General features: G+C 39.2%; 1 protein-coding gene across 1 annotated transcript in view; it reads left to right on the plus strand.

The window, feature by feature from the left end:
* Positions 1-16,703, plus strand: part of LOC137908428 (matrix metalloproteinase-17-like) — a 45,953-nt gene that overhangs the window by 16,435 nt on the left and 12,815 nt on the right. Inside the window, exons 2-3 of the mRNA XM_068752833.1 lie at positions 7,248-7,380; positions 8,251-8,386. Of these exons, the coding sequence (XP_068608934.1) occupies positions 7,248-7,380; positions 8,251-8,386 (269 nt within the window). The remainder of the gene's footprint in view (positions 1-7,247; positions 7,381-8,250; positions 8,387-16,703) is intronic.

A 16,703-nucleotide genomic window follows, 5' to 3' on the forward strand; every position in this document is an offset into this window, starting at 1 on the left:
TAAGAAATAAAAAGACAGCCTCCACCTCCGCCATCCACTTAAAGACGCGAAGGCCTCTGCGAGTTGTTGATCTTTACTTTTCTGGCCTTGAATGCAGTAAAATAGCCTCATTTCTTAGCAGAGAAGTGGTAGTAAGAGATCATCAAGGAGGATGAGGGGTTAAAGTTCACATTTTAGTAATTTATTATGCGAATCATAGCTGTAGATTTCAACCCAGTGAAAAAACATGTGTCCCTACTATTAAGCATACAATTCATCTAATGTGTTACACTGTGCAGAATGTAAGTACAGCAATATATACTGAACATGTTGCATGTATGTACTGTATGCATCCAGTCCATACCGAACGAGATAGATCACATTATCAGGAAGTAACAGTATACTGGAGTGGTGATTATTCAGTCAATATACTGCGTAAAGTAAGCATAAACTGTTCCATTGTCTAATATACTATTGGTGACTCTGGTGTTTTGTTATTACTGATTGTTTCTGTGGATGAACACAGTCAATTTGGCTTTACACCAATCTATCAAACAAAAAAGGTCATAAATATGAACTAATGATGATTCTACACTATTTTCATGTACATTATGCTGCATTACATCATCAGTGTCCAACTGCAGGACATCCAGTAAGTCAACCTTTAGTTAGATAATTACAAATTCAGCACATGGTTTTTGCTGTATAGGGAACAATTTCAGTTCTCTGTAGTTCTTTTTATAGAGCAAGGTATAACATGTATTGCAGAGTAAATGTTTTTGGCTTAAACCTCTCACCAAAGTATCAATTTTTGAACACTTCTGCTTTAGATACAAATAAATTGCAAATATGTAAAGAGGATGATTTATAAACTCCCTAAAATAAAAAATATTTCAGGCTGACCTGAGCTAAACAGTAACTTATAGATGAAAGCTCAAACCTCTTACCAAATATTACACCTCACAAATTCATATGCATTGTCTCTCTCTTTTCACACATGGAAAAACAAAGTGGCTTTGCTTGTTTCCAGCTTGCATTATGAACCTTGACAGGAACTGGGTTTTCATGCTCTGACATGTAAATGTTAGTTGTAATCATTTATTAAAGTGTTTAGAAAACTGAATTATACCTGCATGTGTGGAGCCAGATGCGTTCGGGACATCTTCTGCCACTGTACAAGTAATGTAACAGTCTCTGGGCAATCAGTCTCAGGTATCGTCTGTAGTCAGAGGGCGGTAGGGTCAGAAAATCCCTTCCAGTCTCTCAGTGTCACGTTTGCTCGCAGATCAATCCGTTCCATCTGAGGAGATCCGGTATCTGCCCTCTTGTAGACCCGTTTAGCCTCCTCCTGAAACAAACAGCTGCACTCCCAGGCTGATGTTGTCAAAAATCATCACTGAAGTTCTAGTATGGACTCAACGTGAGAGGAAACATCTCTGTCACCCTGATTTTTGTGTGATTACTAGAAAACGTGTGCAGTCCTCACAAAGCCGATTTGAAAGACAAAAGAAAATCCAAAAAACTCCCACCACATCACACAGAGCCGAGTTGTTTTCGCCTCGCAGTTTTAAAGTAGCCATTTAGGTGTGATGTTCTGTAAGCCAGGAAGGTCACAAAATTCATTTTCAAAAATAAAGTTTGAAAACTATCTGACCTTATTATTTTTCATCCATTGTGTCAGCACAATAGTGAGTATGGTAGTGGGGTTTTTTTTGCATCATTTCTGTTAGTAATGTTCAGGATGTTGATGAGATGAGGATGTCCTGAGAAAGAAGAGAAGCTGATAGGATAAGAGAAATGTATTGTCCACTAGGGATGAGCAATTGTAGTAGCTTAGCAATTGGAACTGCTACCTCCAGTTAGACGTTAGTTCTAAATGGATAAAGCATGTTCTGTCGCTTTCTAACAGGACTTGCAAGAATAAAACTGGCATTGAATTACTGTCACTGTCATAGTAATTATACTCTTTATAGAGTTATTATAGAGTATTTATTTACGCAAAGCACAATTTAAAGTGCTTGAATTGTGATAAATTGCCAAATGCAACGATAATAAGGCTACTAATTTGCTATTTTCAGTTACACAAATACTTTCTTTGTCCCTGAGACATTAAGCAACAATCTTAACACCGAAGTGACCATGACTATTTCATCTAATGCTGAGAGACAGTGAGGTCACGGGGTTAAATGACTCCCAGTGAATCATTCCTTGTCAATAAGGGAGAGGTTGAAGGGACTGCAGCTGTTTATTGGGGAAACAATGGGAGGTTTTGTGCGAAAAAAGGAAATCAGAAGCAGGAAGGATGGAACAGATGAGTTTTATATAGAAGCTGAAGGGACGGCAATGTGACCTTTGACCTTTCGGGGAGAGGATTCGTCCCATCTGGCAGGATGCGCTGTTTGATGTTGTGATGACTTAAATTTGTAACGGGAGGATGAGGGCGTGCGTTAAATACTGGGTGCTCTGTTCGGGGTAGTTTGACACTCGGATCGACTGTTCTCGTGTCTCTCTCAACTTTATGGCGACCATTTCCGTCGCATCATCCCAGCGCCACTCAGCCCGACGCTACGTGCCCTTTTGCACTTCCATTGGTAAAATAGTACTGGTACGAACTGCGAGCAGCTGATTAGTGGATCAGGAGAAGTGGACGAGAGCTGTGTGTCACACTGCCGTCTACACAGCGGTGCATTTCTGTGGTAACATCCTGCATGGAAAACGATCGAGTTGTTGTATTTATATTGTAAGGTATAGCTAAGGTTGCGTTCATAACGCGTATAAATACAAACCTAGAGTTGTTGTTGCTTCCACATTTGAGGAATATTTAAATCAGTGAGACCTGAACTGTCAAGTAAATTGGTTCCAGTAATGTTTCTAACATCCTCTAATATGCACCGTATTATTCCGAACCATTTTAAGCACTACGATCCCCACAAACTCCACTGGCACCCCCCTGTTACAGGCTGCATGAGGTCTGGCGATGTTCCCTTCTCATATTTGTTTGATTTGAATACTTCTTCGGGGCTTTGGACCTGTGCAACTATCCACTTTTTCATACTTTTCATTAAAATTAACCTATTAGTGCTTTTGTACAATATGGTAGAAGAGCTAGAAGTATTTTTATAGCCACCCTGTAAAAAATGGCGTCTAATTAAAATTGAACCGTCTCTGTGAAGCAATGAACAGTGTATAAACATGATCTTCATCAGTGAATGCTTAGATAACTCATTACATCATTACATAACTTGTTGGCACATAAATACATTGACATTTTTAAAAACGGAACAACGTAGATTAGTGAATTGATAGAGGAGACGTTTAGGAGCACCTGCCAGAAAAAGGAAAACTCGATTTGTTTACTACTCTATATTTAACACTGATATCAAACTATTGTTATTTTGCATGTAAAATCTTGATATACATGATTTATATGTATATATTTAGATGTTACAGTCTTTCATCTTTATCCTGCTGTTACAGACGTTCCGCTGAGGCGGTTCATTTCTAATTTAATACGACTGCATGTGTCACTGCTCTCCTAACACACAGTGCACGATGAATGCAGAGGCAGCCTCAATCGACTTATTCTTAGAAACAATCCTTTATCCTGCAACCAAGCAGCAGTTTAAAGGTAAAAAAAATAAAATAAAAATTGTACTGGTATAATTAATGATTACTGCTATTATTCAAACAAAGTATACACACATCTGTGAAAAAGGAGGTAACCGCTCTCATTATATTTTACAAAATTACACTGTTTTATTGAATAGAGGCAAAATATATGATAATTAAATATAAAAAAACATGATATGCTATTAAAAAAAATAAAATGTCATCTTGAATTAATTGGTCTTTATATCTAGCTGCTCTAAAGTTACTTATAATGTAGTTTTATATTAGACATACCGTACACATTTTCACGAAGGACACACTCACTACGTGAGAAGAGTGAAGCTGTCATTTCTCTTTAAAAATTACCTAAAAAAAAAAAACCTTGTAAAATTCATGAACCTTCTGAAGTCAAGATCACCCTACTGGAAACGTCCACTGAATGTTCTGACAAAATAAGTTGCTTCCAAGCTTGAACAGGTTCTGTACCGCTAATGGAAATATAAGCCGACAAGCCATTTTTCAACAACTTAATGCGATGGCACAGGCAAGTACAAACAACAACAGCATGGCGCGAGCAGCTTTCTCCATAGATTGGCCTGGTCAGTCACCAGCTCTTATCCCCATAGAGAAAATATGGCTGCAAATCACTGCCAGACAGGTTGGCAGAAAATTCAGAGGCATGGTTGAATTGTGGGAAGAGCAAGTATGAAAAAAATAAATAATGTCCTTCTCCTTCTTTGTCAAGGAGTGTACTGTGTACCATTCACTGGGCAGACAATTAATTAAAGTAAAAGATGCAAGTGTTCCTGTGTCACCGTGTCTGCTGTCATCACACATGTCATCCTTCCTACCTGTTCTGTCTCTCTGACACTCTACTTTTCTTAAAAACCTCACTGACCTGCAAGTGATACGGATAACCGACAGGTTGCACAAGGCCTTATTGGTCTGTGTTGTTATCTTATCTATGTTGAAGATAAGGTAACCCTACCCTTAAGACTGTCTTTGTAGCCCAAATCCTGACTTTGCTTGCATGGAAAAGTAGCCGTCAAAAAGCTGCACCTGCCTTGAATTTGCATCACTTTGGAGATGCACTCATTGATTGAGGTCTCAATAAAATTTTATTTTAAAATACTGTACACCAGTAACTATAAATGGCCCACCGTTAGCGGTAAGACCCAGGACACGTTGGAGAGACTGTCTCTCGGCTGGCCTGGAAACACCTCTGGAACCTCCCGGAAGAGCTGGAAGAAGTGGCCGGGGAGAGTTAAGTCTGGGCTTCCCTGCTTCGGCTGCTGCCCCCGCGACCCGGCCCCGGATAAGCGGTTGGAGATGGATGGATGGACGGACAGTAAATGTAGATGTCTTTCACATACTGAAAGATGACTACTACTGTCCCGCCATGTCCTAAATGCATGAAAGTACATTTTAAATCAAGGGAGACGTCGTATGTGTGCATGATTTGGTGTGTCTTCTTTTGTAGGGTCTGTTAGTCATGCAGCTCATGTGTGAATCAAATGCACACACTGCCTCTTTCTATCTTGTGGGTTATGAAATCATAGTCGGTGGTTTAGTTTCATGTTTACAAGGCTGCACAACGGGAGGCTCCATTGACGATTCGTCAATCCTAAAACTCAAACATGAGATGCCTCCCACATCTTCCTCAGCATCCTTTCCTGTTGTGTGTCTGTTCTGAGTGAGGCGTGTTGTGGGGATAAGTTCTCACTTTATTTTGCTTTCACGCAGACATACCTGCTCACATTCACAGTCAGTCACAGTCACCTTCCTTTTAGATGGATGGTCCATTCTGCCAGTCATGACAGGACAGACAAACAGCCTTGCACCGTCCACAATGACCAATCCTATCACAAAACACAGTGTTGATATTTGAGCAGTACAGAATTGTTAAATATAAAAGATAATTTTTAAATCAAGCTTTTTCAACCGCTGCATACAAAGTGTTTATGAGTTGCAACTCTTTAAATTATTAGTTGTTAATTGATATTGAACTATTATTTAATGTGTTGTTGGTCAATGCGTTGCTGAGCAAGGATTAGGGTCATCATTTTCTCTGATTTATGGACAAATACATACAAAATTAGAATGTTCAGTCTCAAATGTTTAGTGGCAATTTAAATATTTTAATTTAACTAAGAGATTCAATATTTATGTATATACTGATATCGTTTTAAACAAATCCTTGCTTTTTGTAGTCAAGCTTAACTACACATAATCTAGTCCCACGGCGGTTTGATATAAGAATGTCCATTTTAATAGATTCCATGTGCCGAGTAATAGTGTGTGGAGCACAGTTACTTCTCTGTTTTCCTCTATGTAACACGAGTAACTCAGAGTTTGTTTGTTTATTCAATTACTTCTTTTTAGCTCCGTTCTACACCTTGAACAAGATAAGACAGCAGAGGTAGAAGTGAAAAGTGATTTTTGAAAGGCAGGCTGCATGTTGACTGGGTATATTTCTCTTTGGTGTAAAAGAATATTTGAATACTGGAAGGTTCATCCGTTTCTATGTCTTAATAATGCATGATTAAAGAATATTTAAGTAGCAGCTATTTCCGCCAGCACCCTAATCATGTTTAGTGTTTTTTTCCCTGCAAAAAAAGTTTGCCTTCTCTCCACACTTATTTTAGTCTTTTGGTGTCTTGCATTTTAACACTGAGCATTTTTTCTCAGCCATCCATGCAGATTAAACATATTTCAGCAGCTGAATTCCTTCTAGAACTCTGTATCATCTTTTATATGAGAAAGTAGAAATAATCTGCCGTTTAAATGCTCTATTATTTTTTGTCTGTTCTTACTGTACTGCATTTTAACTTGCTGACTCATTTTCCAGTTTGTGTCCAAACATTCTTTAATGCATTTCAATGCCCTACGTAAACCATTTTCAATTCCTCTATTAGATACAGTACGTACCTTTTTCCTCACCTTTTGCAGTTTTACATCTGATAAAGACACCATTTTAGACATATTTTCTTTTTTTTTTTTGCAGTCGAAAGGTCCTTTTCAGCACCTTGTACAGTGAACATATTTACTAAGCAGATGCAGGCTTAAGTGACAGGGTTTCATGGTAAGCAAGCTGGTCCTTGAGCAACCTGCTAAATCTATAGTAGCTGCTGGATGTGTGAACATAGTGTGCCTCAATCTGAAACCTGCCCTCAGCAACCGTTTTATTGAATCCAGATTCCAACCGCGCTTATACTACCAGCGTATATCATATAGATGGGCATTTCACTATAATTTGAAAATGAAAACAGGAATTTTACTGTGTACAAACACAGGTCAATGTTATTGTCTTAGCAAATCATGAGCATTTAACCAACATGCACAATACCAGAATCCTGCAGCAAGAGGATCTAAATGCATTTTTTAGAATTATAAATGTCATTTGGTGTGATTTGCCTTTTCCTTTGATGACAAGTAAAAATATCAGCTGTGTCATCTTCTTTAATGGCTCATTTTATGTTGGAACGTGTCATTTGAGGGACATGTGTGACATTCAAATTTAAAGCTTTCCCAGTGTGAACAGTGTTCACAGACAGTAAACATGAACATGTGCCAGACCTTCTTCGTTGCTATGGGATATTTTTAATTATTTAAATGCCTGGAAAGACTTTTGAATCCCATATCTGCCTTTTCCCTTCCAGGACTGGCTGAGTAAGTTTGGCTACCTCCCACCCCCTGACCCAGTGACTGGGCAGCTTCAGACCAAGGAGGCCCTGACCAAGGCCATCAAAGCCATGCAGAGGTTCGGAGGGATAAAAGAGACCGGCGTCTTTGGTATGTGGCCGTGGTTCATCCCGGTGAGCGAGTGTTGGGACTGTGGATGGATGGGGACTCTATGTGCTTTATGTTTAATTCATAACTCCAGAGAAAATAAAAGCGTACGGAGGACACCTTGGCTTAAAGCAACATAATGTTATCCAAGCAAGATAAACACAAATGACATAACGGCCATTTAACTTTAGAGCGGTAATATTGACTTCAGCTCCTGTATTGGATTGCGCGGATAACTTGCTGTCATATGCTCACACACACACACACACACACAGCGTAAAATAACACTACTGCAGTGCAAGTGGTGTACAACAGAAAACTAATATATTGATCATTGTGCTATCTCTCATAATATCTTTATCATATCTCAAGCAACCACTATCCACCTCTCATACGCCTACACAATTATATTACACACCAAACAGCAAACACTTCGTATACAGGCCTGTGGATGATGGACAGCATGATACTGTGTGTGAGTGTTTTTAGAGAGCACAGCAGTGAGTATGTATATGCAAGTACAGTTTATGGCCTGAGCAGGTGTGTGTGTGTGTGTGTGTGTAGTTGTGCAGAGGATGCATGATTCATGGCCTTGATGACCTCTCATAAATCCCTGTGTATACAAATATGCATGTATATGAGGACATCCTTTGAGTTACAGCTATTGGAGCAATCATTTGCGAGCAGATGTTGAACTGCAGCGGTGTATTTACACAGTTTATTTAAAAAGAAAATTTTCATTATTAGTTTAAGTGTCTTTGTCTTCCAGCTGTCAAGTCTATGATAATAAAGTTATATTTATGGTGTACAAATATTAGATTTAGCAAACGTTTGGTCATTAGTCTGTATAATTTCCTCTCCTCGCCTCTTTAGACCAAGCCACATTGGGCCTGATGAAAACACCCAGATGTTCTCTGCCAGATGTTTCGGAGGCAGAGGTGACAATGGGCCGGAGGAAACGTGCTCTGACTCTTCAGAACAAATGGAATAAGCAGCATCTGTCCTGGAGGTAGGAATACATGAATTATGCAGAATGATAGGGTTTTACCAAACATCCAGAGTTCAGTCTCATCTACTATTTACAGTGCATCCTAAGTAATGCTGAACGTTGCTGTGCTGCACTGTGTAAGAGAATCAATGAATATGGTTATGATGGATTATTCTTTGGCAGCATTAACGCTGCTGCGCCACCACACAATAAGTCAGCAGCAGCTAGTCAGGCGACGACACTGATTTAACAAAGTCGAAGTATCGATTCTCAGGCATCGAGATTAATGTCGATATGCATTAATTATAGGATTAAGATGCCAGTTGATAAATACTTGCCTCACAATTAAATATTTCCGCTTTAAGTGCTTAAAGGCTCCTTCAAAAAACCTGAGGGTTTTCTTTTGTGAAGTAGCAACATGTAAAACATTCAAACATATTAGCATCAAGTAAAGTTGTCACCAAATACTGTTGAACTGTGTCCAATTCATCCAACTAGACTGGAGGTAACGACTCACCAAAACTACCAGTAGCTGGCGCTGTTTTATGATACTACAGAAATGTACACTGGTACAATGTGATAAGTGTTTTTGTGTATAGCTCATTCGGTGTCTAATGAGACCACGTCATCTAAGCTGAACACAATTTAGTTCATTCCAGCTCAGGAAGTCAATTTTCCTCTATCTGAGCAAATCTCTCTCTGGAGTCATTTATGTAGATCACCTGCTCTGATAGACCGCAGCACAAAGCCAGTGACCTCCACTGTGAAAAAGCCGTCAGTACCGCTATGACAGATGTGGAAAAGGCGTGCCACCGGATCTAAACCAATGTTTTTGGAACAGTTGGAACAGTATTTCCAAATAGTTTGCAAGAATTTAAATGAATCTCCCTTCTTCGCTAGAGGACGTCTGCTGTGGATTTTCTGTTGAAAGCAGGAAGGAATTATTGAAACTCCTTTTCTCCTGATGATGAGAATTTCTATGTTTATCAATGATAAAGTAATAGAGAGTCATTATATAGTTTATACCACATGACATAAAATGATACAATCTTGTTAAACGCATGGGGCATCTGCTAAGGGTGTAGCTTTGATGAAGAGGCAGTGAAACATATATCTATATGTTGTACATATATGATTTTACATATTATTCACACATGCTATTAAGGGTGATTCAACAAGGCAATGGAACTGAGCTTGTATGTAATATGTGTACCCATGCAGCAAAAGCAACTACGGCGCACATCAGTACAGTGGATGCAAACACGTATACTGTACACACGAAGAAGAACGCAGTCAATATTATACAAATGCACTCACATGCGGTTGTATGTGCATGTTTGGCCTCAGCATGTGAAAGGTGTTCACTCTTTTTTGACACAATTTCCTCACAGCCTCCTTAATCATTCAAAAGCTTTAATCTCTCCCGAAATTCATTAATCAATGCCATCCCCAATGAAACGGTCCTGACCTAACTCGCTTAAAGGCTGGACCGATCAATTCACATCTGATTAATGAGTGAAATGATGCTTTGTGCAGCGCTAGTGTGTGCCTATGCATATGCAGCCGTTTTGTATTGTCATGCACATTTAACTGTTCCCAAGCCTTAATAGGGGCAGAGCTCCACTCTTTGCAATGCTGTTCTCTGTTTGTTCGTCCATTGCCTCCGTGGCCGAGAGTGAATCTTTCCCCTAACCTTAAGGTCAAAATTTCATTAAAGTATTTTATTAATGACCAAATAACTCAGATAAGTCATCTTCCTGTTTGCATTAAGCTTAGGCTTAGCATTTACTTCACACAGAGCCATTAGCATTACTTACTGAATAAGCAATCTATTGAAAGTTTCCGGTAACAGATTTAGATCAGCCAAATGTCTGCGAGCAAAGTAACTGACCGGTAGCAGCCTCACAGCTCATCCTAATGAGCGCAGCCATTTTAATTTGTTCAGTGTCGATCGCTTAGCTCTACAAATGTTTTGGAGTTGCAGAGTTTATAATACACCAGGCACACCTCAGGAGAGCTAAGCTGCTGCAGACTGGATTTGCAGCTCTTGCTGTCTGGACTAACCATATAATCATTCCATGCTGTTCAGCAAAATAAAATACTAATAATTTGACACTTTAGTGAACTGCGAAGTGATTAAATTGATTACCGGTACGTGAGATGAGAAGCAGGGTGCTTACAGCATTGTACGTGACTGCAGGAGCACACCGAAGCTGACAGGCAGGCTCGGCTGTGTTTGGAAAATGTGTCATGTTTAGATACATTCTGTCAATTAGAATTGGAAAATTGGAAACTAACCAAATTATAAGACGACGTTTTGTTTATTAAGAAGACTGGCAAAATCTTAAATTTAATAGACATAGTCATCGTTTTCAGTGGATTTAATGAGATACTCCAAGCTGAACACTAAACCAGATTTGTTTTGAACATGTAAAAAACAACACTGGCTGTCCTGTACGAGCACTGTCTGCAGTTTCGTCAATCAGCCCACACATCCAAACTCAATATCACAACTGCTACCAGATGGATGCATCCAACTGATTGTTGTTGATCACAATGATGTTTAATTAAGTTCCCCAATGACATCAATATTTGTTGTATTGAGTGACTTTTATTCAACTGTCATGAATAACAAAGCATATAGCTCTGGTGAGCTGCTTGTTCTTCTTATCAAAGATGATGATAGTTTATTCTGGCACATTCTGTACATTGTATACGATCAGTCAGATATATCTATAAATACATATTCTTCACATCAGTGCAACACTGTGCCTTAGGGTTAAGCTTGCTAGCTATTTGTTTCTGTGATTTGAGCCAGGCACCAACAGTATGACTTTGGTTGGGACTGTATTGCTGAGGCTCGATGACTAAATGTTGTAAGTAGGTTCAAAGTTTAGCCAACTAAAACATGTATTCTATTTTTGTGATTGGTGCGTGGCTGCATTTTAATACTAGTTATAAATTACAAGACCCTAAATCACATAGTATTTTAATTTAAAGACATGATTAAAAAGTCAGGATCAAATGGGAAGGCTGCGCGTGCTCACCAAAGGTTTTTTAACTTTGCTGCTTAACAGTTCTCAGCCGAAAAGTAACAGCTCAGACTCCTGGAAGGATTAGTTCAGAGGCAGAAATCACTTGTCACTCTGCCAGGAGAGTTATGGCTTATTGATAACACTTCTTTTTTTTCCAGTGGTGCTACCTTGTCGAAATAATCCCCCCCACACATCCAGCCGCTGGAGGCTTTTAATCTGAGATTCAGGCATTAGTTTCAAGGTTAAAACATAAGAGCACATGGGCTCATAAAGTCTCAGCTAGACTGGAAAACTGTGTGGCAGCAATCCAGAATCGCACTGTACCAAAACTGTTGTAGTGAATCAGCATCTGCTCTGGGGGACCAGCATGCATGCTGCTGTGAAGACCTGCTGTTTTACTACTGGAACGCGTTTGCTTTTTCTCGCTCACATTCCCTGTCTCTCCATCCTGCTGCTGCCAATCACACGCCTTACAATTCCTTCAGCTCAGCTCTGCTCGGCTTTGTGAAATCAGCAGCCTGTCTTTCCAGCCAAGTCAAGCCGCCCTTCCACTCGCAGCTCGCAGCCAAGTTCAACTGGAAATGCTCTTACCGTATATCGACTTCATATCTTTTGTACATCTTCTTTCAGCTTGGAGCTCCTGCCAAGAAACATATGGTAATTTTAGTGTTCTTTTATTATAGACACCTGTGAATGTTCTCTGAGTTCAAAGTCAGTCAAATTTTGATAGGTTTCCATATAGTGTGATTTATCAATAGTGCATCACTGGAAAGTGAATGTTGATATTCTATACAAGAGTGCTGCCTCAGGAGGGCTTTACGGTTTAATTAAATGAAAGCACTTTTTTTATCCAGACATTTTGCTGGATTTGGAAACTGCATGGTCCCGCTTTATGAACTGCGTCAATGCTTTTTACTGGATCGCTTGTAGTTTTATGAAGCAAGAAATAATCACTAATACTGCCAAAGCTGTATGTCATTCGTGCCACACATAGAACATCTCCGTTCATGTACTTTTGAAGTGAGACCCAGAATGTCTTAAATAATTGAGACAATTTGCTAAGGTGTCCAGAAGCGGAATCACAATCTGAAAAGCAACATATTGTAATAGCAATATTGTGCTCATTGTGTGTTTTTAGCACATTTGGGCTTCTTTACCAGTTTCCGTGAAGGATGTTTTTCATCTGCCTGAAAAGATATGAAACATCCCATAAGTATACAATCACTCTAAAACTGTGGAAAAAATCTTAACCTCCTATTCCTAACAAGATATGACATTAATTTGCAATTATTTGGTTACAATTGCTAATTTCCTATCATTTGTTATTTTGACTTTTACTGTTCCAATGCACCAGAAATGATACATAATAGGTATATTTGTCTCCTTATCATGGACGGAGCTTTCTGGGAGATATGTGTGGGTTGTATAATGGCTGGTTCGGAATGCTTCCATATTTCACAACTCCAGAATAACTGTCTCATCTGAAGACTATCCCTTTTAGATCATAGTCCGAGAGAACATGAGGGATGTATTCTTCAAGGGCTTTAGTTCCTTACCTCAGGGATCACCTTGTTTACCTTTCCAACGTTTGGGGAAACAGCAGACACGACTCTTCTTCTTCTTCAGGGGCTGCAACATTTCATAACTGACACCTTCTAGCCTACAGTGTACACTTATCGTCACATTAACAATTTACTGCAAATCTTTTCTTCTGCTCAGTGCTCAACGATTCATACATTAAGCACTTCAATATTGCAGTACAAGCAGTACACCTCTGTCAACAAATGTTAACTTATAGCTTATTGTACCAATATTTTTTTTTATGTGGTTCGGCTGCTGTCAAATCTAAGGTCTAATCCTTTTTGAGTGCTCGTCAGAGATCTGTGATATTTCCTTGCACACTGCTCATTTTAGATGCAAATGCGAGTGAAACAGCCACAATGTCAAGCCCTGACCCTGCTTAAAAAGAGTTCAAGTGCTTTTTTATTTTCCGAGTCGGAAGAAGTTGTTGTCTACATTCTGATTCACACTCCGAGAAGGTTATCCGCAGAAACATTTATCCTATGAAGAATGCTCTGTTTATACATAACAAGTCTAAAATGTAGAATATGGTATTAAACCCAGATAAATACTGTTAGGGATGGCTACTGACAAACTGAAATAAATAATTTCCAGTTCCAAAGTCATTATTACCAAAGTGTGGATAAGGTTCTAGACAAATAGTGCTGCTGCCATTGGTATTCTGGCAAAGTGCTAAACTGAACTGTTGCGATTGGGGAAGTGTGGGTTTCCACTTGATACTGAACGCACACATTTCAAATGCAAATCTTAAATTTCTTACTCTACCATCATGGAATGTGTTTGGCTCCTGAACAAACCTTGGTACTCCAAGTGCTCCAAATTAAATGTATTCATGGCTAGGCATTTCCTTTCCTTTTCATATACGCACAATGTCCAGTTAAAGATGCAAAAGAATTCACCTACAACTTTCAGTTAAAACAAAATATCCTCCTCGACTGAAATGATTGCAGAATTGTTCATTGCACTATGGTTTCAAACATAAATAAAATACAAAATAACAAGCTGTGTGTTGGTTTTTGTTCAATGCACTAATAAAGGGGGACACATCGATGCTGTGACATTGACTGGCTTGTTTCATGTTTCTGTTGGCTTCCTTCTCCTCCATTTGATTCGGCCTCTGACAACCAAATGGAGGCCTCGTCTTTGTCTTCCTCGAGCTTTCATCCTCTTCATCTTCTTTCCGTCAGCAAAACACTGTAAAGTCAAAGCTTCACTCTCTGCCCAGGACTGCTGGCTCAGTCATGGCAAGGCATTCTTTGATGTGAGCAGTTCTTTATGGAGGTATTACATTTGATTGATGTGGAACATTTCAATGCTCTGTTCGCAGATATTTATTTGTGAGTCGATGATGCGCACTCAGGAGCTGTGCTGCTGCTGAACAGCCCTCAGCCACTGTGTCCCTGATGATTCCTGCTTTCTGCTGCAGCCAGAAACTCTTACATCTGCACTTTTTGTTCTCCAAACTCCATTTGCTCATGTTTTAATCATTTTTGAACTGCAAGATTTTCCTAAAATAAAAGTCAGTTTGAGCCGTAAATTTGTTTTTCAGAGCTTTGTTGATCTGAGAAGGCCATGACATGAAATAACCTATTACTGCCCACAAATTCATGACCACAAGGCTTTTTAGTGGCTGGACTATTTAGCCAGCGCTTAAAATCTCTGATTCTTCTTTTAAAAATACTACCAATACATTGTTTCAGCGGTGGACAATAATACATACATTTTATGACAGTGTCATTAAATTTTGTGCACTAAACCATCAACACCTGCATTTCTTGCCGCGTTGTGGGTCACGGGAGTTGCTGGAGCCTATCCCAGCTTGCTATGGGTGAGAGGTGGGGTACACCCCGGATGCGTCGCCAATGCATTGCGGGGCCACACAGAGACAGATAATTATATACTACGGACAATTTGGAGTAATCAATTCACCTAAATTGCATGCTTTTGGACATGGGAGGACACAGAGAACCCCCCAGAGAACATAAAACATAAAAACTACACACCCCTGTTCACTTTGCATACCCTAATGCTTTAGTCTTTGAATTTAAACACTCGCAGTTCATTTTAGATGCAGGGCGAGACTGCTCCGACCTTGGTGGACTACATTACATGCTGATGCACACATTTGGATGCACATACATTCTCTCATACGGACAAGACCTTACACTCTGTCTCCATCTCTTTCTGTCTCATCAACATTCACCTAAACACACAAGCGCTCCTAAACACACGCAGTAGCCACCCCTCATCTGTCTATATTAGAACTAATAAGCAGGTGAATTGTCTTTGGAGGTTGAGCCATTATAGTGACCTTGGCTAACTCTGGTTTTCAGCGGGGCTATGCTCTAGCAGTATGTACATGAACACAAGAAACAGAGTTCGTACTATTAGACCTAGTGATAAATGTGTTCCTGTTCTTAGCTTGCACTACTAAATCAGTATCACATATTTAATCAATGACCTCCTGGACACCCGGTAATTCTAGTCTGCAATATTAAATAATGTATGCTGATACTAACTGAGCATTCCATTAAGTTCCTGTAGTTGTTTTTTTCAAGGCTGTTTACTTATGTTTACAAGAGAAATCAAGCTCTGGCGTAGAACTTTGTACACAGAAATTCTTTAGGGAATAGTCTCATTCACAAATTCTGCCTTTTGAGTATTGCAGGCAGAGAATATCTAACACGATTAGCTCTGCAGATCTTGAACCAAATGTGGCTGAGATGGCCAAACTCAATTTATTTGTGGCTCTGGGAGGTTTGACATTTGAACTTAGCATTAGCTGTACTTACAACAAATATTTTCATATTTCTGGTGGTTATTACTATTTTCTTTATTGTAAGGGGTGACCAAACATTTTAGTGGCAATCATCTTTCATTTTTGATTAATTTCTTTGGAACAAATAATGGAGGTACTTATTGTAGCATTATTGATAATCCTAGTTGCACCCTCGCCTGTAGGCTGCTGTACACCACAGGTCTTACCACAGAGTAGATAATATGCTGGAGTTTGAAGGTGCCTGTCTCATTTTGATCAATTAAATCTCACTTTGAAGTTATAACTCATTGCTTTTGAGTAACTTGTCTAATGCCATCCATGTGTTTTGTGACAACATTTTGACAGACATATTTTCCAATTCATATATTAATTAGCTGCACTAATAAAGTTGCACGCATCATTGGTTGTGGAAAATACGTTCCATAACAGGCAGTTTAAATAAGCCAGTGAGCTGACAGACTCAAAAACACTCCACAGAGCTGAGGAGAGCTGCCATGTGCTGGGGGGAGATTTCGCTCCTGGTTCATCAGTGATTCCTTCCACATGCACAATAGACATTCTGTATGTGGGTTGTAAGTTACTTTGAGATTTATTTAAAAGCAACTGGACTTCTTGTTTTGGGTGTACAGCTGTTTTTCACCTCTGATTTAACATGATTCATCAGTTCTAAATGAATTGTTGTCAATGTATGAGACCTCTTGGATGAAATGTGAAACATCTTCAAAACACTTCTTAAGGAAACATATTGACTTTTGTCAAATAATATTGGTTTATTCCAGTTGATTGCAGGCCTTTATTTCTGTAAATTCACAATTGTTTTCATGCAGCATATTTTAAAGACAATATAACTCAGCAGATTTATTGTATTGTTAAATGTGTATTGTTAAATGTTGATGATTTATGTACCAAGGACTTTCAAAAGAAACAAGACCGCAAGGGCTTT

This window comes from Brachionichthys hirsutus, chromosome 19 (genome assembly GCF_040956055.1).
Source record: "Brachionichthys hirsutus isolate HB-005 chromosome 19, CSIRO-AGI_Bhir_v1, whole genome shotgun sequence".
In the NCBI taxonomy this organism is placed as follows: domain Eukaryota; kingdom Metazoa; phylum Chordata; class Actinopteri; order Lophiiformes; family Brachionichthyidae; genus Brachionichthys; species Brachionichthys hirsutus.